At 36.4% G+C, this 26,531-nt stretch overlaps 1 protein-coding gene across 9 annotated transcripts in view; it reads left to right on the top strand.

Moving 5' to 3' along the window:
• CASK (calcium/calmodulin dependent serine protein kinase) overlaps nt 1–26,531 on the top strand; it is a 410,968-nt gene that overhangs the window by 240,951 nt on the left and 143,486 nt on the right. For all 9 annotated transcript variants that reach the window (XM_036744928.1, XM_036744934.1, XM_036744933.1 and 6 more), the window contains 3 exons: nt 8,338–8,513; nt 17,942–18,064; nt 24,894–24,977. In XM_036744928.1, coding sequence (XP_036600823.1) covers nt 8,338–8,513; nt 17,942–18,064; nt 24,894–24,977 — 383 coding nt within the window. The remainder of the gene's footprint in view (nt 1–8,337; nt 8,514–17,941; nt 18,065–24,893; nt 24,978–26,531) is intronic.

Raw genomic sequence — 26,531 nt, 5'->3', positions numbered from 1 at the left:
TCTCTGACTCCTCCTCACCCCCAATAATTAAATAAAACATATGCCTGTAAACAGACAGTTCTAAATTTAATAATTGTGTATCCCCAATTAAAATGAAAGCTCTTTGAAGGCAGAGGTCTTTTCTTAACTATATCAGTGTCCTCCAGTATTGTCACGCTGTTAATAATGACATTCAGAAGGTAGTTAAAATGCCACTCACAGGCCAAATGGCTGCTGAATGTCTCCCCACATCTGTTGGAGTTCTGCAGGTTAAATGGGCATCTAGGTGACACAGTGGATAGAGTGCTGGGCCTGGATTCCAGAAGACCTGAGTTCAAATTCGGCCTCACTTACTAGTTGTGTGACCCTTTTGCCTCAGTTTCCTTATCTGTAAAATGAGAGCTGGAAAAAGAAATGGCAAGCTACCTTAATATCTTTGCCAAGAAAACCCCCAAAAGGTTCATGAAGAGTTGGACAGCACTGAAAATGACTAAAGAGCAGCAACTTAAACGCAATCCACAAAAAGCCTTCATTTATCTGTGTATAGATTTATCTATGTTGTACATTTTCTGTAGCAGTTTTTGAACCTAGAAGTTCTCCTTTAAGCTAACTTCTTTCCATACCATCCATCTCTGTATGCCCAGGTAATGCAAACTCATTTAAATAGTAGTCAAGGGAAAACATAAATAGAAAGAAAGAAAAAAATAACTCTTGCAAAAGCAGTTACATATGAAATAAAAACATTAACACAATTTACATGGGGAGATTGTAGAGTTTAATAGTTACCCCTAAATCTCCTTGCATCCCCCTCTGAAAAAAGAGGGAAACAACACATAGGCCTTTGTAATATTGTCACATTCAAACATTTTCTTACATTGCGTTCAAACCCAGTTACATCAGATGGTAAATATCAAAATAGCAAGATTTTATCCTAGAGAAGTTCCACAAGGGCAAAAATTGGTGGAGGCTTCTATTAGGCGTGTTACTTCACAAAGAACAGTCACTGTGGGCCATCTTATGAGGCCCAGAAATAGTATAATTAGAAGTAATTCTATCTGTAATACCTTCCCAAATCAAATGTAAATTACCTTTAAGCTCCTTAGTATTTCAGCTTCCCTGCTGCTGTTCAGTAATGTAGATTACTGAAGTTTGAATACAGGTTCAGTTGATCCAATAGTCATGGAGCAGACAGTGACCTCACATCACTTACCCCCCGCCTATTATATGCCTTTAGGTCAGAGGCTTGAGCATTGCAACGTAAGAAAGAAGATAGACAAAATGCTGTTTATCCCTCCATCAAGCCAGCTACATAAAAACCCGGAATAAACAGATGTTTCATTCGTAAGACAAAGTTGAATCTGGTATCAGAGGAAGCTGATGAAAAGCTATGAAATTTGCTATTTTCACTAATTCTAATACTTTTGTTTAGATTAAGTATTGAACCATGGTTTAAGAACAAAATTATTAATTTGGATACCAGAATTGTAAACTGATAGTTTGTACTAATGATGCCTCCAGAATATTAGAAACTAGAAAGAAATCACAAACTAGTCATACAGTATAACACTGCTTAGTAGATAGACTTTCAGTTTTTCTCAGTGTAGGTTGACTTTCAGTTAGTAATCAAGAAATCATACCTCATTTTTAAGATCAGTTTGCCTTATTAATAATTATCACATTTAATTAACTGGTCTTCTTAAACATGTGTATATTTCTCCATGTTCATTTCTTTGCTAAATTGCTTGAAACCTGCACGATGACTATGTGCTGCATGTGGTCAGACTTTTTTTCTCAATATTCACCTTTTTGCATGTAAGTGTGAAGAACTTCCTGATGGTTAACCCATCCTGAAGATTTACTGTTAAATGTCATAGTCTATTTAAAAAAAAACTTTAAAATACAGCTTAAATAAATGAGAGAGAAAAGACATAATATTGTTCTTGGAGCCAAAAAGAATTAGACTGATCCCTCCTTTACATGACAAGTCTTCAGGTACTTGAAGATGGCTGTCATGAAGATGTCTTCCTGATTAATCTTTCTGCAGGGTAAAAATCCCCAGTTCCTTCAACTGACAGTCACTTAAGGCCTTTCACCAATCTGGTTGCCCTCCTCTGGACACTATCTAACATATTAATACCCTTCTTTATACCATGGTTCCCAGAACTGCACACATAATACTTCAGATGAGGTCTGATATGAACAGAATACAGTGGCACTGTCACTTCCTTTTACCTAGAAGCTGTGCTTCTCTTAATGAAGACCAAGATTTTATTAACTTTTTTTTTGCTGCCACGTCATGCTGCTCCTCAGTCTTTTTTTTTCTTCAAAATAACTCTCTAGCCATGACTCCCCCATCTTGTTCTTATAAAGTTGATTTTTTTTGGTCATCCTCCATCTTGTTCTTGTAAAGTTGATTTTTTTTTTGTTCTCTTGTGCTTTCTATATGCTATCTAGCTTGAAGGATACACACACACAATATTTTCCCATTTATTCTTTTTAATTTAAAGCACTAAATTTAGATTTGCAAGACTACTAGATGAATATATTCTTACCAGCCTTTGGTAGCTGTACTCTTAAGTTAGGAGACTGTCGTGCCAGTATTTTAAGCTGTAGTATAAAAGTTCAGAACTGAACTTAAGATAACTGCCTCCTAAAGCCCCTGTTTAAATACCAAATTAGTATTTCTCTTCATCATCCTTTGCCTCAATAGGCAAAAGTGAGCAAAATACAACCTGTGCCCCTATGGTCTTCATTTTCTTTCTCAAGACTCAGCAATCACTGGCAATACTTTTTAGCTTCCTTCTGCGGTGGATTTGTGTCCATGTGAATAAACAGAAAAGAGTACTCATCTATTTTAAGTCTTCAGAAGTTGTCTGACATGTCATATATACATGCCCTGGGGAGACAGGAGACCTCAGTTGTTAATGGTCTAAGCACCCCGAGTAGGAATTCACTAAACCATGTTATTGCTCCTTGATTCTTTTTCTAAATACTGTTGATACCTTTGTATCATTCTTTGAAGGACAAGTAACTGCTTCTTCTTTAGAGCCTTCCTTCAGAAGGAGCCTCAGATCTGCCTTTATGCCCTAATTGCACATCTCTCCTTTTCCTTCTCTTGTTCTACCTCATATCTCCTTCTTCTTCAACTTCCTTTACTTTCTCTGCTAGAGAAGCGTCAGCCTGCACGTAGTACACAGATCACAGTCACCTCTCTATGCATGAAATACAAATATATTAATGCAAGTCACTGCAAAATTTCCCCTACTCTTTTACTGAATGAGGTTTTTCAGCTTCTTTTTTGTTTTTTAACTGTTTGTGGATGCTACACTTTGTATGACTCCTTGATAACTTGACAAGTCTGCTCAGCTTCCTATTCTTAGACTCAGCACTGATTCCAACAGCGACGCCCACCTTCTCCCCAGCTGTAACGGAACCTCTGCAGTTCTTTCCTCAGTTTGTTCCACTCACAAATCCACTCACTTCAATTTACTTTACTTTTCCAGTTGCCTTCTTCTTTTCCATCTTGAGTCTTCTTTGGATTTCATTCCTTAATCTTCCTAGGTCTTCCTTAACTTTATTGATCCTTTTAATATTTTCCTTTAATTGTCCTTGGCATTACTTTTCTTCTAGCTTCAAGTGGATTTTGACCGGTATTTGGGTTTGGAGATTATTTTCCTTTACATTTCCTCAGTGTCTCCCAAATTTTTCCGTCCCAGATTCAACCTCTGACCTACTTCACTAGTCCAGATACCTCCAAAACACCTGCATAATTTCCTTTTCTATATCCATCTTAAGTCCTTCTGTCTTTTGCTGTTCTTCCTACAATATTCTTCAGAAGCCTGAAATTTAGCAGGGTTACACACAAAGATTTATGCTTGGATTCAGAAATGAGCTGTACAAATACAAAGATGGGGAAGACATGACTAGGTATCCAATGATGTGAACCATACAGAAAGGATTTAATAAAGTAGGAGCTCAGTGTGAGTCACTGTCGTCACCTGGCAGTGGAAAATATATTTTTAAATAAGTGAGATGATGGTCTTATCACATTCTTCTGTGGTCAGACCGCATCTGCATTATTGGGTTCAACTCCAAATGCTAAGGATGGGCAAGTTAGAAGCATATCTAAGAAAGATGGCTGGTATAGGGCCTGAGGGGAGAAATGAAACTATGCCTTGAGGTTTTGTCAAAGGAACTGGGGATGACTCTGAAATAATGAAGAGAGTGAGGAAGTGATATGATAGCTGACTTCAGAGATTTGGAGGGTTGTCATGTGGAAAGGAAATAAGACTTCTTATTTCTTATTTTGTCCCAGAAGGCAAAATAGGAGCAATGAGTTGAAGTGTCAAAGAGGAAAGCAAGCTCTGGCCAAATATGAGGAAAAACTTCCTGAAGATAAGCACTATTCAAAGATAGAATGTTAAATTATTTCAATAGAGAACAAAGGGTCAGTCTACAATGAGAGATGATACTTTAAATGTAGATTCTTCTAAGAGAGGCAAATCACTGTCCTTAAATTCACACTTGTGTAAATTATTGACATCTGGGTGGAACATATAGTGGAATAAAATGCCTTTAGATAAGGGAGGCTTTGTCTTCCAAAAACAAGAGAAATTTCTCCTTCATGATTTTGGTTATTTTTTTTCCAGAGGGAGCTTATTTTCTTCAGATAGCAATATCAGAAATCTAGATATGGTGAGCAGCCTGCCAGAAATTATGAGCAATTGCTATCAATTGTTACCATAGTCTCCAAAAAAAAAATAGCAATCAAAGGCACATTACTATTTCAACCTCAAAGTCCAAGTCAGACTTTTTATGGATTTAGGAGTTATTCTCTGCTAGTTCAGAGTAGCTTTTCTTCATCTGATTTATGTCTATAGCTTTGGAGTATTTTAGTCTTCACTCATTTCCATAAAGTATAATATAATGTAAATAATGTAATAAAAAATTAAGTTGTCAAAAATGTTCAGTTCTAAGAGGGAACTTAGAGAACACAGGTTAATATGACCCCTAGCCATAACCAGACTGAATAAACCAAACTGATTCTCTAAATACTTTTAAGGCATTTTGTTAAATGTGCTGGTTTTATTGAATTTTAATTTTTAATTTCAAATGAGGTTTTCTTTCCTGAAAATAGTTCTATCATTTTATGGTTCCCATTTTAGTTTCCTCTGTTCAGTTGGATTTTTTAAGGTCCCTTCCAGTTCTGAAAGTCTGTGAAGTCTATTCAATGACCTGGCTCCATTAATTTCTTGGTCCGGCATTCAACTTGAATTTGTGATTCCTCAAGATCAGTGACAGCTTGTATTGATGATCAAGTGGGATAATGGTCAGCGAGTTTTGTGTCAACAAACATATATTAGTCACATGTATCGAGCAATCAGTCAACAAAAATTTATTAAGTACCTACCATATGCCAAGCACACTGTCTTAGGTGTTGGAGATACAAATAAAAAGTGAGACAGTCATTGCCCACACGGAGCTTACAGTCTATTAGGGGAATACATGTTTACAGGTGGGTAAAGAGTCTATACAAAATAAATACACCCTGCTTGGAGTGGGGTGAGACTCAGGGTCCTGTGTTGAATAGTTCATCTTTTGACCCCCCAAGATTAGGAACAGATGAGATAAAAGCATTTATTAAACACTTGCTATACTGGAAGGAAGGCCCTTGTCACCTACTGTAAGAGTATCGTATTTTCCCGTATTGCAGTGGTAGCCATAAGATTTTGTTTCGTAGAGCATGTTTTAGACCTAAAAATAATCATCTCATCTTTGGGATTAGATATAATTCTACTCTGTTTGAAACTGCCTTCTCTCTTAGCGTTGGTGTTATAAGATTCATTGTTCTACCACCCTGACCTTTCTAAAGTCATTTCCCAAAAAAGTGGTGCTAGGTTTTAGTTCTACTTTACATAACCCTAATTGCCCATCTCCTTCGAAATGCAGGTGCTAATATGACTGGTATAACACCTTGTAAATCTCTTGAGAGCAAACACACAGTCCTTAAAGTATTTTCTTAAGATTTATTGATCCATGCAACTAATATATTACCCATAATTTTAATCCAAATAATAATTTTTTCATTAAATAAGAAAATATTACATATATTTCTGCACTCAAGTACAATGATGCTATATAACTTAGCACTTAGCAGAAACTAATAAATGTTTGTTGAATTTAAGCATCCTCTAAAAGAATCCTAATTTAGAAGCAGAAACTAAAATTGGTACATTCCACACAGGACTATTATGAGCCTCACTATAATGTAGTCTAGCCTAATACGGTATTCAGTACAACTTGGGTACATCTTGGACCCCATTCAGCATCTGTCAAAGTATCTTTCACATCCTTCCATGCCTCTTCAACTCTCTCACATCTGCCTTTTATCTGCTCATTACTTAAGTTTTCTCCCTGTCTCTGTTCACACCTCACTTTAATCCATCCTTCTCATGACTGCCAAAACAATCATCATAATACATTATCACTGTTTTGTTCAGGAACGTTTAAGAACTTGCTTTTCCTCCTAAAATTAAAAACAAACTCTTGGCACAGTATTTTAAGTACTTCTACAATCTGGCTTAACTTGTCTTCCCAGGCTCATTTTATTCTATTCCCTTTCACTCTCTTTGAGCCAGCTTTTGTCCTGTCCTCTCTCAGATCTATACATTGATGCCAACTGCCTGCCATGCATCACCTCCATCTTGCACATTTCCTCCTGTTGAAATACTTCTCTTCACTCAATATCCAGCTCAAATGCTATTTCATCCATGAAGACCACTTTGATCTTTACCAGTAAAAAGTTATTTATTTCTCCCTCCTCAGATTTTTCAGTGTGTTTTGTCAACACCAATCCTTTGCCTTTTTGTCATTCCTGTTTGTGTACATGATATATCCCTTCAGTTAGTTGTCTTTGTAAAAGTGCATTTCATCTTCCACTTCCATATCTCTCAACAGCCTGTCCAAGCCTAGAATGCACTATCTCCTCATGTTTGCCTCTTAGATATTTCTGGACCCTTCAAAGATCAGCCCAGGTGCCAGCCCTATCAGGGATACTCAGTACATAGTTGACACTTAATAAGTACTTGTTTTCTGATCATCCCCAATGTGAAGTTCTCTCTGACTTCCAGAAATTACATTGAATTTATTTTATTTACATTTTTATTGACTAATTTGAATATAAATATGTACATAGATTTGTATGTGTATTATTTCTCCAAAATAGAGTGTAAGCTTAAGGGCAGGAACTACTTCATTTTTTGGTCTTTATATTCCCAGTACAGTGCTTTGTACATAGTAGGTGCTTAATAAATGTTTGTTGAATAAATGATGTCTGTATCCCCAGTACCTAGCACTGTGCATTTGAATGTAATAGTAACTTTATAAATGTTTCATTTGAATCAGTGATTGTATGAGCCTTAGTCTTCCCTTTACTACCATTATAGTGAGGCTACAATGTTTTTAGTCCTTTGCTAGAGTATAATTTCCAGGCTTCAAGCATCATAGTTTTATACTTTCCTATTTCCATCTAAGATAATAGTTTAAGGCCTAGCTTAGCCTTTTATACAGTTTATAATAGCTAGGGCTATTTTTATTCCCTTTTAGGTGACTACCTTCATAATGTAGCTTCAGAGATAATGAATAGAAAGTGCCCAGAGTAACACACACACACACACACACACACACACACACACACACACACACACACACACACCCTCTCCTGTGGTTCTCTGAGATTTCGCTGTTAGTGCTTCATTCCTTTCATTCATTACTTGAATCTCTACTAAAAAACAAATGACTGGTTATGAAGACTTTCATATGAAATCTTTTTTCCAAGAACGTTTTGATAGGGAGGATGGGAACGCTGGGCGCTTGAGGAAGGGAGGCAAGAAAGAAGCTCTACGTGATGATTTTTTAAAAAAAATCTAAAATCTAGAAAAAGAATTCAGACAAAATCAAGTACTTCATGAATTTTCCTAGAACCAACACATTAGGTAACCTTCTGATGTACCCCATGTATTTAACAATTTTAATTCACATCTTAAAATCTAGATGTTTGAAACTTAAACCCACGGAAAGTCAACAAGTAAATGCCTGTCATTTGCCTGAGAGTTATCTTAGGTCCTATTGAAGATACCAGAAAGGGAGAAGATAAAGTCTTTGCCTTCAGAGGTTACATTGCTTTCAAAAGATGAAAAAAGAAGTAATTTTCAACTTTGGTAATCAATGTTTATAAGAAAAGGAAAAACAGTAATAATGGTATAAAAACTTGTTTGATTGTTGTATTATTTATTGCTCTCTTAATTTCAGTTTGGAAATATAAAACCTAGCTCACTTTTTGCTTGTTTTTCCTCATAGGACGTGTAGGAACACCTCATTTTATGGCCCCAGAAGTGGTAAAAAGAGAGCCCTATGGGAAACCTGTAGATGTCTGGGGTTGTGGGGTGATCCTTTTTATTCTGCTAAGTGGTTGTTTGCCTTTTTACGGAACCAAGGAAAGATTATTTGAAGGCATTATTAAAGGAAAATATAAGGTAAATGAAACATAAATGATTGATTATCCACAAAAGTTAAAATCTGCTGTTAAATGATTTTTTTAAATTACTCTGTCTTTTTAGTTTGCTTATTGAACAGAATTCACAGGATCCACAAGCTCGGTAGCTTTCTTTAGCAAAGTCAACAAGATTGTGTTATAGATGTATCTTTGTTAAAACTAAGCATTTGGCAAACTAGAGTCTTAATTTTTTTTCCCTGAGTAACTGCTTGCTAGCCATAGTGTTACCCATGTTTATAGGAAAAGAAGACAATCTTAAGAAGGACTTACACATTACTTCCCTAGTCTCTTTCTTTACTATCCATTCTGTTATGTATTATTTGGATTTCAATTTTCAGATAAAAAAGTCACCTCACTTTTTGCTTGTTTGGTTCTTTTTTTCCACATAAAATTTGTCAATACAAGTTTTTGTCTGTGCTCCTGAAACTACATTTTATTAAAGTTAATCTTACACATAATACTAGGCTCTCATAAGACATTGGTTTTCCCCAGTGTTGGAACTGTTAGACTTCTAAGTAGGTTTTGACTCCTTGGGTTTTTCACAAAGCTGCAGTGTGGATCGGATTTGTTACAAACAATACTGTTACACCAAAGTTGTCTGCATAACTAATAGATTCCTAAACCCCAGAAAAATGAAAACCCTAGCTACTTAAAAAGATATTCAAACAGTGGAATTTTGGGTGAATAAAAGACTTCGAACAGTACCTTGGAATTTGTTATAAATGAATTTTGTTTCCAGTTTTGTCCTGGGTAAAGTGTCTGTTAGGTGCCTACCTTCATTCTAAAACATTGGGAGCCTGAAGATAGAACTTACCTACTCTGGTTGAATACCAAAATTAACTTCTTTGACAATAAGGATGTACAGGAAAAAGATTAAAACATTACTGGTTATGGTTTAGCAGTGTTAAGGCAAAGCATCCATTTTTATTGATTCCTATTTTTATAGTGAAGCTACATTAGAAATGTTGATCCTATATAATTTTATTCTTCATCTCGGCCTTAAATTCAATCTTTATTAGCTTAATTCCTCTTAGCCTTTTTGTGTTCTGTATGAAGTATGTCACTTAAACTTGCTTTTATAAACCCAGCCAGACCTGCTTTCTTCTTTCATTACCTACAAAAGTGTTATTTATATTCTAGTATTAATGATACTGTAAACATGAACACCATATTGCACAATGTTATTTGAAGCAATTCTGGTAAGACGCGGTATACCAGGCTTCATTTCGTATTGTTTTATTCTATACTCAAATACTATAATACATCTGAACTCTTATCAGTTTGGTTGTACCTTCTGACAGGGAATGGAGATTGCAACCCATATTAGCCTTCCCAGCCTTTACCACTGTTTTCCCATATCCCCACCCATAAGTTTTCTAGACTTCATCCACGCAACATTCTGGGAACCTTCCTAGTTTTTCCTGATATTGCAAAGATACAAGGAACACACAAATTATCCACCCATTATTCCTCTCTTTTGTCATGTGACCAACCCATCTTCTTTTTCCATCATCTATTTCCCTCATGACATCCTTTGATCTAGTTCTTCCTAAAAGTTCCTTATTTGTGACATGTGGCAGCATGCCCACACCCACCATGTGCTTCTTCATTGCCCTCTGTGTGATACTCATTTTTAATTCTTCAGAGACTGTAGTGGTCAAAACCGTATAATAAAATTTAATATTATTAATGTTGCTTTTTGTTTCTGGGAGGAGTTTGAGGTCATTAAAGGAGCATTGTCATTTCCAGAAGGCAAGCCAACCCATTCCCTTCTCGTTTAATTCTGAACCCGTCATCCATTTGCACTGTTTGTCCCTGATGTGTGCACTATTCTGTAGGTTGCCCATCCAACTATACATTGTAATCTGGGCAGTAGGCTTTTTATCCATTTGGCCTTTTCTGTGTGTATAATTAGTCCATACACTTTGGAGTGGTCACAGATCCCTTCCAGGAAGCTCTGCGGTGTTTTGAGGCCTTATTGCAAACAGCACCGTTTCATCCACAAACAGGAGTATCTGGAGTACCTTGCCATCCATCGGAAATTTCTCTTCACTTTGGACTCTTTGCGGGATCCTCCTTCATGGCAGTGGTAGACACCTTTTGCAAGCGTTTGTCCCTTCGCTTTATGTGTCTCCTGTTATTTATGATCAAAGGGTTGTCAAACAAGATTATTTATACCTGTTGTTATGTTTTTAAAGAAATCTTGAATATTTTTGGTAATCAAATAGGAGACTTCATATCAAAAGAGCATTTTAAGATGTCATTTTGCTTTTCCAAACCAAATACTTTTTTAAAATAATTAACAAACAGTAAGCACAGTAGAATATTTTTCTTTCAGTCATTTATGTGATTCATTATGGTTTGCTATGACGCATGACTTGCAAAAGCCTGCCTATTTGCTACAAATAATCTCACCAAGGTTGCTTTCCATTATGTATAGATAATTCTTAGAAAAATTTATATAGATGGGAAAGATGTGTGAGCCAATAGTTGTTTTCTCGGTCACTTTTTGTTATTAAATTAATAAACTCCAAAGTTATTTCCATACCTTTCATATCTCCTTTTTGAATACTTTGGGATTCGATTCTAAAAAACATGCACCTCTTGCATGGATCTCTTCTATGTACATTTAATGTAATTGAGTTGCTTTTCCTATTTTCTTTTTAGGTCCTTTTATATAATGTTCTTATATAATGCTTTTCTGTAAACACATATGTGACTGCAATGTTAGAGTCCAAGTGTAGTGGCTTTACCATCTTGATGGTTTAAAAATATTTGTTATAGGAATAATTATAAATCTTAATCCATTTTTTTCTGTGTTGCCCTTATTCCATTTTCATCTTTAAATGATCTTGGAATGAGTTTGTTTAATTGAGTCTTTCAATAAGCTTTTTAAAAACTAATTTAACTGAGTTACCCTCTACTGCTTCTTTCTATGTAGCCATGCTGCTCATTATTTTACAATTCTCTTAAAATGTTTTCTTCTGAATTTAGCCTTAGTTTAGTATTCAGCAAATTCTAGCTATTAACAATAAGGTCTGCAACCTACATATGCCTTCTTCTTTGGCTACTTGGAAGAATTTTTGAACTGTCAGATAAAATCCTTTCACAGATCTACTTGAGCATATGATTAAGCCAATGGACTTGCAAGTAGTAAATAATAATTAATTTTGGAGAAAGAATCAGGAGGATTTCCTGAAAATGAATAAGGTGGGTTATGATCTGTGTCAATAGAAAGAATATCTATTTCAGTGAGATGAAAGATCCTTTTAAGTTTATACATATTCCCAATTCCAGAAGTTGATGTGGTCCTCATAATTGCTTGATTTGCTATATAGAAAATACCTGTAGATGGTTTGATTTAGATAGTGAGTTTAATAACTAAGATGGAGGTTTGTCCTCTTTCCCATTAGGGGAATCTGTTATATCCTTTCTTCTGCCTTCAGGTGACAAGACTGACTAAACTCTATAGAATAATTGAACATGAGAGGATTGCAAAGTATATTCACTCTCATTTCATTAGCAAAATCATGAAAGTCTAGAAAGCTATGGCAGTTGGAAGCCCTATGATACTCTGCAAGAGTTATGTTTATCAAAATTGACATGTCTTTTGGAAAATAGATTTATTTGGTTGTCCTTCATTTAAAGATCCATCAAACTGGAATGTACTAATAATAACTAGTCTTGTATATTTTACTTTAAAAGTCAAGTAAGCTGCCACATAGGAGAATAAAAGTAAAATGTGGAACAATAATTAAATCAGTGACCAATAGTCATACTTTATAAAATAGGAATATTTTCATTTGGTTCCACTTTAGATGTCTTGTGCTAACATAATGGTATTGGAGACCATGCTTAGAGACTTAAGAATTTTCTCAGTTAACTCTTATTTAAAGAGCTATCAGATGAGTCATTCACTTGGAACTCTTCTAGAAATCTAGCTATTTAGCAATCTATAGGTTTACTATAAGACAGTATAGTAGAAATGAGGTGTTATATTAAGTAACAGATTAACCTCATGCCTTCAAATTCTTGTGTAAATAGATGTTTTTTAAAGTATGATACCAAATCATCAATGGGGAAAAATCACAGACATTATTACGCCCCCCCAAAAAAGTGAACAGTAGAATGTAAATAACTGCTGACCCACATGCCTACTTTCCCACCTCTAAAAATTTTTATTAGCATTATCTTTATACTGATCAAAAATATTCTTGATGAATGTATGAGAAGGGAGTAGGCAAGTGTTTACAAACAGTATTATATAATCAACCACATCTTTTCATCAGGCTGTTGACTAAAAGATAAGAAATACAGGGTCTTTCTGCATTTATTAATTTGTTGACTATATAAAAAATCAATTCTTTAGAATGAAATGCTATCTTAAAAGCCCTCCTCCAGCAAGGTATCTACTTGAATGTGACAAGATCACACAAGATTTCTTAAAAGATGTAACAACAGATATTTCCTATGGGTGGTAAGTTTCCTCTCTGTTCTCCTGTTTGTGAATAATATTTTACTGAATTCATCAAGATTCAGAATACTAAAACCTCCACTGATTCGGAATACTGAAACCACTGAAAAGGAGTGGTCAGGAAGGTACAAAGCAGGGGGGGAGAAATGTGTGGAGTGAGAAAAAACCAAAACAAGAAATCTTCATTAACTCTTGAGAGAATTGTTTCACTAATGTGTCATGGTTGTGTTATGGTTTTGGTTGTGGTTTGTCCTTCATTCTCAAAGAGGACCATGACATCAGAGAGATGATGCCATGACTGGCAGTTGATTTTGATTTGAGTGAGGAAATGTGCAAAGTCACCAGCCTCACTTTCTCCAACTTGAGATCTTTAATCACTTTAAAGTATTTGGCATATCACAAGAAAAAGCACGCAGGTAATGTATTCCTTTATGTAAGCTATAATGTAATGTTATATGGGCATTCCATAAACCTGGTCTGTTAGTATGTCTGTCTTGGACAGAAGCTATGAATGTACAATGATCAGATGAATTTGGATCAAGAATTGACTAAAAAGTGCATAGTGATTAGAACTTTTTTTTGGAAAATGTTATTGACAACCTTTTGTTTTTACATTTCAGTGTGTTTTCCTCAGTCTCTTTCCTAGAAAGCTATATCTTATTACAAATAATGAAAAAACAGGGGAATAAAATTAAGCGAAACCAACCAACACATCAACTAATTATATGTAGTGTTGCATACCAAGTCTTCCACCTCTGCAGATAAGGCAGAGAGTACATAGTACTCTGGATGACCCCAGGTTTCCCGTGAAGGGTCTAGGAAGTCCCTTCTGACTCCAAATCTTTTGTTCCCTGCAAAGGAAAGCATTAATATTCTTCCATGGGCACTGTCTGACTCTGAGGCAGGAAGCAGCAGAGTTTCAAAAGAATTAAAGTTGTGGGTCAACAAAAGGACACAGTGGGTGTGAGTAGATGGCATCATCATGAATAATGAACTCAGCAATAGAAACTGTATAACATCATTATGAATAATGAACTCAGCAGTAGAAACTGTATAAGGATTATTATCATGTAGATAGATACATGATTTGAAAAGGAGACAGCCAGTCATCTGGGAACGTAAAGAGTTAACTGCATAATTTACAAGCGAGTATGGACAAGAGCCACACAGGATAGGGCATGGGTGGATGGCGATCTATGCTACTGAAGAGTACCCACGTTAACGAGCTAAAAGATACTAAATTAAATTGTTGTCATTCTTCTCTAGAGTTCAATATATCAAATGAGGCATGTGACTCTTTTTATCACACTGCTTCAGTAGGAAGTATCTCAACTTTGAAATAAGTTTTCTGGGCATGCAATTCTGCCATAAGTTCAATACAGTAATTCTAATTCCCTCAATGTATAGATAGATTTAGAGAGGGAATTGAAAGAGAATGAAATACAGTGTGCTCTTTATAGTACAGTATTCAGAAATGTAGTATATGCCAAAATTCATTTCTCTGCCATGACTTAAAAGGGAACATTTATGTTCTAGAAGACAGATTACCAGATCAAGATTCACGTTCTCTTCCTGATTCTACTACTGATTGGCCCAGTGACTGTAGACTGCTAACTTTGTCTCTCTGGTCTCAGTTTCAGCATAAAATGGTGATAATTGTGCATCATTGTACTTTATAGAGAATATTGTTAGAGCAGATTAACTATTCCAAAGGACCTGCAAAAGCAATAACTGATATTTATATATTGCTTCAAGCACTTTTCTTACCTGAAACCCTATGAAGTAGTAATTACAGGTTTTATTATCCACATTAGGAAAGGTTAAGTCATGTGGCCATAGTTGTGCATACAGGGCTGAGATTTAAAACCTTGTCTCTTCTACACTAAGTTCAGTACTCTTTCCACTGTTCCACATTACTTCTTAGGCCAAGAGCTTAAGTTGAGCCTTTCTTAATCTCCCTTTACCCTTGCCTATCTGAGAAAAGTCTTGCCTTCCTTAAATTATAGGAAGATTCTTAAGCAGGTGGGAGTTAGACTAGGTGGCATCTTCTATGCCTTCCAGCTTTTAGATTCTGTAATTCTGTGAGATTTTTCTAGTGTACTTTCTCTGGCTCTTTCCTTTACCCTCATCATTCAGCCCATAATACAGACTTAGTAATAAACCTTCGTTGACTGAATAAAAAAGGACAGATGGGGAGAAAAGTCTACAAGTAGTACAATGATATTTGGCAACTGAATGGATAAGGAGTTTGAGGAAGATGAAATTACTTCAAAGTTGGGAATCTGGATGCCTAGTGGAATGATGGTGACATGAATAGAAATAGGAAAGTTTGCAGGGCAAGATGGTTGGGGGATGGGTGCGGTATAAATAGACATGCTGTTTTGGACATGCTGAGTTTAAGGTCCCACAGGAGTTCCAGGTTGAGATGTCAGTCAAGTAGCTGGTAATACAGAGCTAGACTCAGATTACAATGCTTGTTTTGGTAATTATGTGCATAAAATTGATATTGAACTTATGATTGATCAGGTTATCTAGGGATAGAGTGGTTATCTAGGGAAAAGATTATCCAGGGGAAAGAGAAGCAGTACCAAGTTAGAGGCATGAATAATTCCCACACTTAGTGACTGAAAAGGAGTGGTCAGGAAGGTACAAGGGTGGGAGCAGTGTGTGGAGTGAGAAAAGACCATTAGACATAATAAAAAACCTTTGTTAACTCTTGAGAGAATTGTTTCGCTAATGTGGTAGGGTTGTGTTATGGTTTTGGTTGTGGTTTGTCCTTCATTCTTAAAGAGCACCATGACATCAGAGAGATGATGCCGTGACTTGCAATTGACTTTGATTTGAGTGAGGAAAGGCTGTGCAAAGTCATCAGCCTCACGTTCTCCTCCAGAGCCATCTGGATCCAGTGGCCTGATACCTATCAGGACAACTGGAGGCAGCTCAGAATGCAGTGGGAGACCTTGGCCCTTTCCTGGAAGGGTTAAAAGCCAGATAGAGGTTGAGATTTGAACATGGTGAGTCTCTATAAGTGCTGGTGTCCCTTTCTAGGAATTTGGCTTTGATAGAAGAGACGTAAAATGCTAGGCTTGAGGAAATGGCAAAGTTGGGAAAGAGGGAGACTCATTCATGTTATAGGTAGCTGGAAATTAACTAGTGGATGAGGAAAGATTGAAAATGGAAGGAGAGAGATGGATCAAGTACACAAGTAACTTAGCAAAGAGAAGTCTCTTCAGAGATTGGAGCAAAGGAGATAAAGAGTGATTATGAAATGGGGGTTTAAACTGAGGAGTTGGGGAGAAGGGGAACTTAGAGCAGATGGCACCTATTTTCTTAGTAAAGAGGAGACACGGTCCTCTGTTGATTGGGATGGAGGAGGTAATGTAAGAAATCTGAAGAGATGGGAAGGTTTGGAATAACTTTTGGGAAAAGTCCTATAGAATCAATCAGAAGATTAAAAGGATTGCCATGCAGTGATGAGGTCCTAGTGGAGACTAGATAATATATGTTTGAATTGAAGTCAGCTAGCATGGTTGCATCCATGTCTAAAAAAGTTCAAAAGCACATGAGTAGAAACAATGCATTTCTTGGGGTAGCCAAGAGTTAGGGTTTGTCAGTAAGAGGCTGGTAATAAAATGCAGGGACAAGAGATTCAAAGATAGCTAATAGATTTTATGACCAATTACATTATGAAGACTATATAAGGAGGAATTGAGGCCAGAGAAAGTGAGATAGAATGGAAGAACACAGAATGGAGGGAATGTAGAGCATGGTAAGAAGAAAGAATAAGTTTAGGAGGAGTGAGACAGAAGAGAAGATTGAAGGAAGTGATGATAAAGAGAGGAATTTTAGAGATTTGGATCATGGCGACACAACAGTTGTGCATTATGTTAAGATCAAGGATGTGATCGTTCCTGTATGCTACCAAGATGGAATGGAGGTATAAATGTTATGAGTTTAAGACATTGCTGTACTGAGATAAGACTCTTCAAGAGAATATTAAAAAGTAAATTGAAATCACCAAGTGTAAGAGCAAAGATTAGAGATGAAGGCTTTGAACCAGACACTGAACTCCTTGAGAAAAGAAGAAAGATGAGTTGAAAGTCTGTAATAATTACAGCAAGGAGTTGGGTTAGGTAACAAAGATGGATAGAATGAATCTCAAAGGAAGAAAAGTTGTTGGGTCATGGTGGCCAAGGAACAGTCTAGAAGTGGAAAGCCACTTGCTCTAGTACGATAGAAGAAACTGTTACTAGACATTTTATTGTACTACTAGATATATGCAACCTTATTTCATTTTATTCCCCTTCTCAAAACTCTTATGTTCCAACCAAACTGGACAGTTCTCAAAGCTAGATTTTCTCTCCTCTGGCTCTTCTTTGTAGTCACACAGGCTGTCCCCCATCTCTCCAGGCACTCTTTCACTTCTGCCTTGTGTTTCTTCTAAGTTCAGCTTAGGGCTCAACTCCTTTGAGGCATTTCCTGATCTTCTTTTCTTCAGTTAGTGGAGAAGAGTCCTCCTAGAACATAAGGGCTGGGACTGTCATTTTGGTCTTTGTGTCCCCAGCAGCTAACACAATACCTTTAATAAATGTTTGTTGCTTTCTAGATAGAAACTAAAAACTGGAAACAAGGAGTGTAAGTACTACAACTGGTATATACTTTGAATATATGTGAGTTTAAATAACAGTGTGGGCAAACTAAAAGATTTTTTTGTTATGCACTTCATGCATACAAAAATGGAATAAATGTATTCTACCTCTGCTTCTTTACAAGGCAACCCCTTGGATGGGCTCTGGGTCATTGGGGGGGTGGGGGAGTGGTACTTTTATTTACACTTCAGCGCTATGGAATTATAGTAATTGTTAATATCTCATTGAGGATGATTCTTTCCTTTAAATGATTAGTTCCGTCATGTCATCTTTAATATTTTTCAGATGAATCCCAGGCAGTGGAGCCATATCTCTGAAAGTGCCAAAGACCTGGTCCGCCGAATGTTGATGTTGGATCCAGCTGAAAGGATAACAGTTTATGAGGCACTTAATCATCCTTGGCTTAAGGTAAAGAAGAAAGGAAGTCAGAACTTCACACAATGGACTCTGCTTCAGAGGATTGGAGTTTTATGTTGGCTGCTTTACATTCTGCCTTGTCAGTCTTCTGGGGGAAAAGGTTGGGGGGGGGGGGTGGCAAATTATGGATTGAGGTCAAGAAAAGCTTCCTAACAGTTAGACCTGTCCAGAAGTGGAATAGGATATTTTTGAGAGGTGGTGGGTTCTTCCACCTTACAGGTCTTCAGTCAGAGGCTTTGTGATCATTTGTTGAGTATGTTATAGAGGGGATTCCTTTTATGTATGGGTTTCTCTGAGGTTTCTTCCAGTTAACTCAACTTTTGTGAATCCATTATTCCTGTTGATTTTAATATATTTCTCCAATTTCCATCTCCATTCTCACATTGCTGCCATGTTGACTTAGCACTTTTCACCTGCATGAATTGGTCTCCTTACTTCTAGGCTTTTCCTGCTCCAGTCCATCCTTCACAAAAATATTTCCAAGACACAGGACTGACCATATAACTGTTTTGTCCAAAAAATTTCAGAGGCTTCATAATGCATCTAAGATAAAATGTAAGCCCCTTAGGCTGATACTTAAAGCATTCTACATTCTTGTTCTAGCTGACCTCTCTAAAATTTTTATGTCACATTTCTTTCTTCCATGCCAAACTGGATGAATTATGTTACCTGAACCCATTCTACTTTCCTGTAAGACAGTTTCTTCTGCTCTAACTTTAAGAATTTTAATCCTTCAAGGCAGGGGTACTGTCTCATCCATGAAGCCTTCCCTAATCTTACACATTATTAGTACCCTATTACTCCTCACATATACCAAAAACTCTCTGATTTATTTTTCCTTCACCACCTTCACTTTTTTCCTTGTATTATACTTACCTGTGTTCATGTCTTATTCTTTTTGTACTCCTCCAAGTATAATGGTAGCCCCATGGGGACAAAGACTATTTGATTTTTGTCTTTTGAGCCCAGGTGTTTAGCACAATGCCTTATACATAGTAGTGGCTTCATAAATCTTTGGCAGATGTACATTTTGCTCCAATGAAATATTTCTACTCACTATTCTCTGATCATAGCCCATATACCTAAGTACCTTTACTCACCCCATACCCTCTTCTCTTGATGCTCCTCTTGTGATCTGTGCTTGTTGAAATACTGCTCAGATTTTGAGGCTTTGCTGAAATGCTTTGCCAACTTTCCCACGAAGCTGCTGCAAATCCTTGCCACTGCCTCTAAATTCTTATAGCATTTTGTTTGTATCTCTCCTGTATACCTGTTATAGTCTGCTTTCTGTTGTATTTATTTTTTCATGGCAAAAAATTTTTTTGCATTTCCTTAACTAAGTTATAAGCTCCTTAAGGCCAGAGAGTATTCACCATTATGTCCTTCACAGCATCTAGCACTGAGCTTTCACAGAGTAAATACTCCATAAATATTTGTTGACTATTTAAATCAAATATTTATTGACCAACAAGGTATAATATTATAGTTCATTAAGTTATAAAGAAAATTTTGCTATTGCAATGTCAGAAAAAATACTATGTCAGTTTGGATGGTGATTTTTGGAATGGGTAAAATTTAATTTGGGGGGGAGTTTGTTTTCCTGCTCTTTATAATGCTGTTCTTTTGAAAAGAATTATAAAAATTATCATCTTCAATTTTTTTTCTATTGAAGAACAAAGTCACTGATCAAAATCATTATTTCCTATTCTTCTGTATTTTCTTTATTATTACTCATTGGTGATTGGTGAGCAGAAAAGATGTGTATTCAGTATTTATAGAATTAACTACAGGTGAAAAATTCACCACCTGCTTTTGAAGCCTGACTTCACAATTCCATACAAAGAAGGGAAAAAGTCACTGCCATACAATCAAGTGGATTTTCAAGTGGCAGAGATAAGCCATTTACATATGACAGCAGTAATAAAAGGGAATTCATAATTGTCAGATTGATGGTATAATCAGAAATGCTACAGGAGTCCAAAGGAGGTAGAAAACTACTGGGGGAATCAGGAAAAGGTTTCATTGAAAATAGACATTTTTAGTGGCATCTAGAAAGCCAAAGCAGAATTTGGATCTGTCAAAAGGAAGGTGAGGGGTAATCCAAGTGAGATGAATAGGATGAACAAAAATAAAGTGGTGATAAAACAAAAATGATCTTTCAGGGGCGTTAAACAGACAACTTTGACTGGAGTAGGTATAGAAGAAAGAATGCTCAATTTGAAATTAATGATGTGACTTAGTCTGTTGGACAACTGAAGTCACTGAAGGTTTTCTAATAGGGAAGTGAAACTGGTGCATTAGGTGATTAAACTGAGAACTGGGAGACAAAATGATTTGAAGTGGGGAGAGAGACCCTTAAGAAAGCTATTGCAGTGTGTCAGGCAGAAGGAGTAGAGGGCCTGAATTAGATTTGTGACAATGAGAATGGAAAAGAAGGCAGATCTTGTGAGAGATATGAAACAGGAAGAATAAATAGGACCTGGCAACAGTAGAGAAGTACGGGAAACAATGGAAAAGAAGACAAAAAGATGAGATAACTAAAGGGTGGTAAGGGCAAAGTCATTGGAAAACCATCCACATCCACCAGGCATTCAGAAATATGGGACTAGATAATCCGGAACATGAGGAGAGAGAGAGAGGGAAAGAGAGAGGTACTAGAGTCATTTTGCTACTTGACTTTTATATCTTCAGGGTACTTAAATCATAGTGGAACTCTAGGGAGGGTAGTGGGATTTAGGTAGGGGAAAGTACTACACTAATAAATTATATCCAACTGTCTTAAGATCGAGTATCTCATCGTACTTGCTAGAGGAGGGAGGCATATTATATTCATTTTTAAGATGCCTTTCTGAAGGCTTTCTTGCAGGATTTAGACATTCATATTTTTCTGTCCACCGCTGTTGGGACTACTGGGACTACTGAATTAGCTAAATTAGCGATTATAGCCTGTACTTTGTAATCTCAGCATTACAACATACCTGAGAGTGAATTTGATTAACTTTTATGACATTATTCTGCCCCATTTGTCTCTCCTTAGTGTCTATATTCAGGAAGATGAGATTTTGGCAGCATCAAGGTTAATGGAAATAACTAGGAGTCATTCTTAAGGGTGGTTTTTACTATATTCCAGTTTTAGTTTCTTTCTCATTTATCCATTTCATGGGAAAATATTCTCTTTCCAGTGAACTTTTCTAGCTTATTTAGACCAGGACTCCAAAATTATTTCAAAGGTTCTCATATTTTAATTTATAGAATGGTTATTGGACCTAGTTAACATGAAAGAAAAATTGGGTGTACTTTTTTTATTCTTGTTCAGTTGTAAGTCTGTTCTTTCCTTTAATTATGAGGTAAAGCAAATGGATTTTATTTTAATATATCATCAAAGCTTAATTTCTTGTTTCTTCTGTAAGTTGATGACATGTATCACCAGTTATGTCTATGTGTGGGTATGTATGTATATGTGTGTATGTATCTTGTACTTACCCAACTATAACTTATAATTCATAAGAAACAAACAAAAATGTCATGAGTTTTTATTACATGTGTTCTAGTATATGACGTGGACTCAAAGTTTTCATTAATCATATTATTGTGACTGCTAAATGGTGCATTTCTGTGTGTGTGTGTGTATGGCCCAGGGGAAAAGAGGCTATTGCTTCATGTTATTCTATCCAGAAGACAAAATCATTTACAAAATATTTACCATATAAACACTGTCAAGATGAAAAATAATTTTGTTTAGACATGCAATTTTTCCTTCTACACAGAGGAAAGAATCGATTCAATCCAATTCACCAAGCACTTTTTAAGCACATATTATACAACAGGCTGTGCGCTGGGTGTTGGGGATACTCAAGACAAAAATGAAGTGGCCCCTATTCTGATGGAGCTTATGTTCTTTTTTTTGGTGGGGGTGGGGAGGGAGAGGAAGAACAACTGTAGCCAGATAAGTAAGTACAAGATACATGTAACATAAATACAAAGTCGTTTCTGGCAGACTTAGCTCCTAGGGGAATCAGAAAAGACCATGTGTAGAAGGTGCTTTCTGAGCTGAATAAGGTAAGGGTTTGCAGAAGCAGAGAAGGGGAGAGTATTCTAGGCATGGGACCAATTTGTATAAATATATGGAGATAGGAGAAAGAATATCATATATAGGCAATAGAAAATACCCACTTTGGCTTAGAATATACAGTGTGCAAGTAATTTGAAATCAGTCTGGAAAGATAATCAAAGGTGAAGGAATTTAAAAGTAAGACTTTGCATTTTATTCTAGAGGCAATGGAGAGCTACTGAAGTTTTAAGGCAGTAGACATATTAAAATAAAAACATCATTTGCCTTCTAAAAAATTTAGTTTATTTAATTTTAATCGATGGAATTTATCCTTTAGGAATTTTATTATAGAATGTTTCCTCTGCTGTCAGAACTGCTTCCTAAATGAAGGAGGTAAATTTGATCATGAGGAAATCTTAAGGGGAACAAGGAGGAATGTACAGGTGGAAAGCATGATGAAAATCATTTGGTTGAGTAGGGCAAAAGCAAAACAAAAGCAGTTTTGTCATCACAACTAAAGACCACCTGATCATGCAGAAAATAGCGAAGGAATTTGGAAAACAAATCCCAAGCCTGGCACACAATTATGCTGGGAGAGAGACAGGGTGGTTTTTGGGAAAGAGATGAATCAAAGGAGGGATGGGGCTTGCCATGCAAGTGGACAAGTGACCAAAGTGAAAAGGCAGAACTCCTCAATTCTAATATTGTTTGTTTTCTCCGCCAAAGAAAATGTCCTTAAATGATAGGGGACAGAATAGAAATGGCTAATAAGGAGCGGATGCAAATTATAAGTTTGGAGATAGTAAGAAAGCACCTCAACACCTTTGATTAATTCACAGCCCACCTGACCCAGATGAACAATATCCTCAGGTAGTTAAAGAATTGACAGCCTTGTTTGCTAAGCCATTCTAAGCAGTAGTTAAAAGATCACAGAGACAAGGAGAGGTATTACAGAACTGAAGGCCGTATTTCCCAGGAGAATAAAATATACAAGCTATGGGCCAGTAAGCTGAACTTTGATTCCCAGAAAAATTCTAGAATTGTTTATTAAAACGATGGACCATCATCATCTATAATGGAAGCAATGGTGGCAGAGTGAGCATGGCTTCATTAACAGAACATTTCAGATGAAGTTCATTTCCTTTCTTGGTATGTCATTGTCATTCTGTAGATACAGCTTGTCTAGATTTTAGCAAAGATTTTGATAAAGTAGCTGGAAAGATGGGTTGGATAATAACAAAATTGATGCACAACAGGTTGAATGTATGTGGAAAGCATAGTCATTAATGGTTCACTATCAGCTTGGAAGAAGGTGTCCCTAAAAGAATGCCCAAGAAACTGTGCTTGGTACTTTGCTGTTTTAAAATTCTTATTGATGACTTGGATGAAGAAATAGAGGACATACTTCTTAAATTTGTAGATGACACAAAGCTGGAAAGGATAGCCAATACACTGTACAATAGTCAAGATCTAAACAGATCTTGAGAGGCAAGAACACCGTGCTGGATTGAATTTAATAGGAATAAATAAAAAGTCTTGTGCTTCAGTTCAAAGATAGACTTCAGAAGTTTTAGATGGGGGAAGCATGTAGTTACACGGCAGTCTGCCTACAAAAGAACTTATGGTTTTAGTGACCTTCAAGTTCAGCATGAGTCAGCAGTGGGAATGGCAGCCAAAGAAGGAGAGACTGTGCAGCCCCTTGTTGGGTATCCCGAGGAGGGAGTTCTACTGTGGCTGGACTTGATGACTACAGAGCTTCCTTCCAACTTTAAAATTCTGTGCTAACCATTGTCAACAGGAAGCCAACAAGAGCTAATCAAGTAGACAACCTAAAGTCCCGAATTTACATTAAAATCAATTATACAAATAGAGTATTTTTTTTAAAAAATCTAACTTAACAGTAACCAATATGAAAAAGATCTGAGGGTTCTAATTTATCAGTAAGCCTGTGAGCTAGAAATGAAAAGCTGGAGCTTTAAAAAAAAAAAAAAAGCTAATTCAGTCTTCACTGGATGTACATTCACAGAAATGTTCATAGGATCATAAATTTAGATTTGGAAAGGACTTTGACGGTCATCTAACCCAGTCCCTCTCATTCTACTCCGCTTTACACACACACACACACACACACACACACACACACCATCACTTTACAGATGATGAAACTGGGGCCCAGAAAAAATTAAATGATTTGCTCAAGTTTACACATAATAAGTGACCGAGCCAGGATTTGAATCAGGATTTTCCAGACTTCAAAGTCTAGCACTCTTTTAAATTGGGAAGAAAATTGTACTCAATCAGCTTAATTCTAGGATTTTATAATTAGATTAAGTTGTACATTTATAGCCAATGGACTTTGGATAACACAGCTTATAGTATGCCAGAGATAATGCTATAAATATTATATGGGTTGAATTAATCTGTAAATTTTGACAGATACTAACCCAAATCCAATTTTAAATGGCCATAATGATTATGAATAACTTATTTGTGTTATTTAAGCCATGTAATTACAAAACTAAAAATGCATGATTCCAGAAATCATTTAGTCTTTTTATATTCTGGTTTCATTGTTGAAAGTACAAAATACCATTTTAATTTCAATCTTGAACTTTCTTCCTCTTTGTAGACTAACCTAGTTTGTGTCTTTTTGATAAAATTCTTATTAATTTTCAGCCAACTATTCTATTGACTTTGCAATTTGGTTTTGATTAAATTTCTTAACTTTTTCATGTGATTAAATATTGGTAAATGTGTTATCTCTTGTAGGAGAGAGATCGCTATGCCTACAAGATTCATCTTCCTGAAACGGTAGAGCAACTGCGGAAATTTAACGCAAGGAGGAAACTAAAGGTAAGATTTGTAAAAAATGGTGAAGACAAAGTAACCCAATTAACATTACTAGTTAGTTTCTTGTGTATACCATATGAAAAAAAATGTTCCATATCACTAGTAATTAAAGAAATGCAAACTAAAGCAACTTTTATGTTTGAAATTATATTATTTTTAGGATTCATAATACCTTATTTTTGTTCATTGGCTTCTTGATTTAACACAATCTTCTTACGGTTCCAGATAATCAAAAAATATGGATCTGAATAATACATTATACTAAATTAAAGTTGTGACTTGGTCCTCTTTAGTTTCATGGAAGGTGAAATTTAGTAACTTTAAAACTAATCAGTACTTATTTGTTGAATGTTTGTTTTATTGTTACATTAATCATTTTCCTGTGGCTATAACCTGTGTATTTTTAAGAGGTGGTGTGAATATAGTTCAATGGAAATAGCCTTGTACTGGAAGTGAGAATTAGTATTAGCAAAGCAACTAAATAAAATTCCCAAGATGCCCCACCAGGCAGAATGTCCAGATAGTTGCTTTTCCATCAGGATTCCACAGGGATAGTCAGACCCTTGCTGTCCATTGTAACTTCCAGACTCCCTCTATTCGATCCATAAACATTTATTAAGTGTCTGCTATGTGCCGAGTACTATGCTAAGCACTGTGGACACAAATACAAAAAAGAAATATAGTCCCTGCCCTCAAGGAGCTTACAGTCTATTGAGTGAAAACAACACAAAAGGAATTGGGAGGGGGTGGAGGGTTGGTAGAAAAGTCAGAGAAGTCCCAAAATAGTGCAGCCAGGTAAGAAATAAATGTTCTGAGCAGAGCTCCTTCCTCAAGTGGAGGTTTTGGGGTTCATGGTTCTACTCTTCAGTTGACCCTCTGTTGACATCACTCAACAACTTCTCCTTTAAGGTTCATTCTTTTTAAATTTATCACTAAGTCCAAATCCTGATGTCATTACCTACTAAACTCTAAACCACTCTACCTTCTTTCTCAGTGAGTTCAGTGCCTGAATCATAGCCTTTCTCCCTACCCCCAACTCCTGCCCCCATACTCATATGCTCTCAAACACAATAACTTCCCAGTTAATTAATCTTTTGAACTCAGATGACTCCTCCTCCACTTGACCTCTGCTGCTCACAGAGATAGTCACAACCTTAAGCTTGCCATTTCCCACAGATGTTCCACCTCCTTAATTAGAGATTTGAAGCTTCTTTAACCTGATCATAATCTCCTGTCATTCAGTCTCTCCCTGTGTTTTACTCCTATCATTGCTCCTCACTATGACCTCCAATCCCTTCACACCTTACTTCTTTCTCAGACTTTGGTTGTGTTCTCTTTCCCAATTATATGGCTCCTTGTGAAGCAGTTCAGCTCTTCACTAGCCTCTGTTCTCAAATGCCTGTCCTATTTCCACTCATGCCTTGCTAAATCCTAGCTCAGAAGTATTCCCACCATCTGCCTCTGTTTCCGCTCTTATGCTGCTAAGGAGAGCTGGAGGAAGTCACACACTGAGGCTGGGCCCTCTGCGGGTTTATGTTATCCAGGCTCACTTGAGCC

The sequence above is a fragment of the Trichosurus vulpecula genome, chromosome 2 (genome assembly GCF_011100635.1).
Source record: "Trichosurus vulpecula isolate mTriVul1 chromosome 2, mTriVul1.pri, whole genome shotgun sequence".
NCBI lineage: Eukaryota > Metazoa > Chordata > Mammalia > Diprotodontia > Phalangeridae > Trichosurus > Trichosurus vulpecula.
The sequence above is the reverse complement of the archived record's forward strand: the minus strand, read 5'-3'. Positions and strand labels throughout refer to the sequence as shown.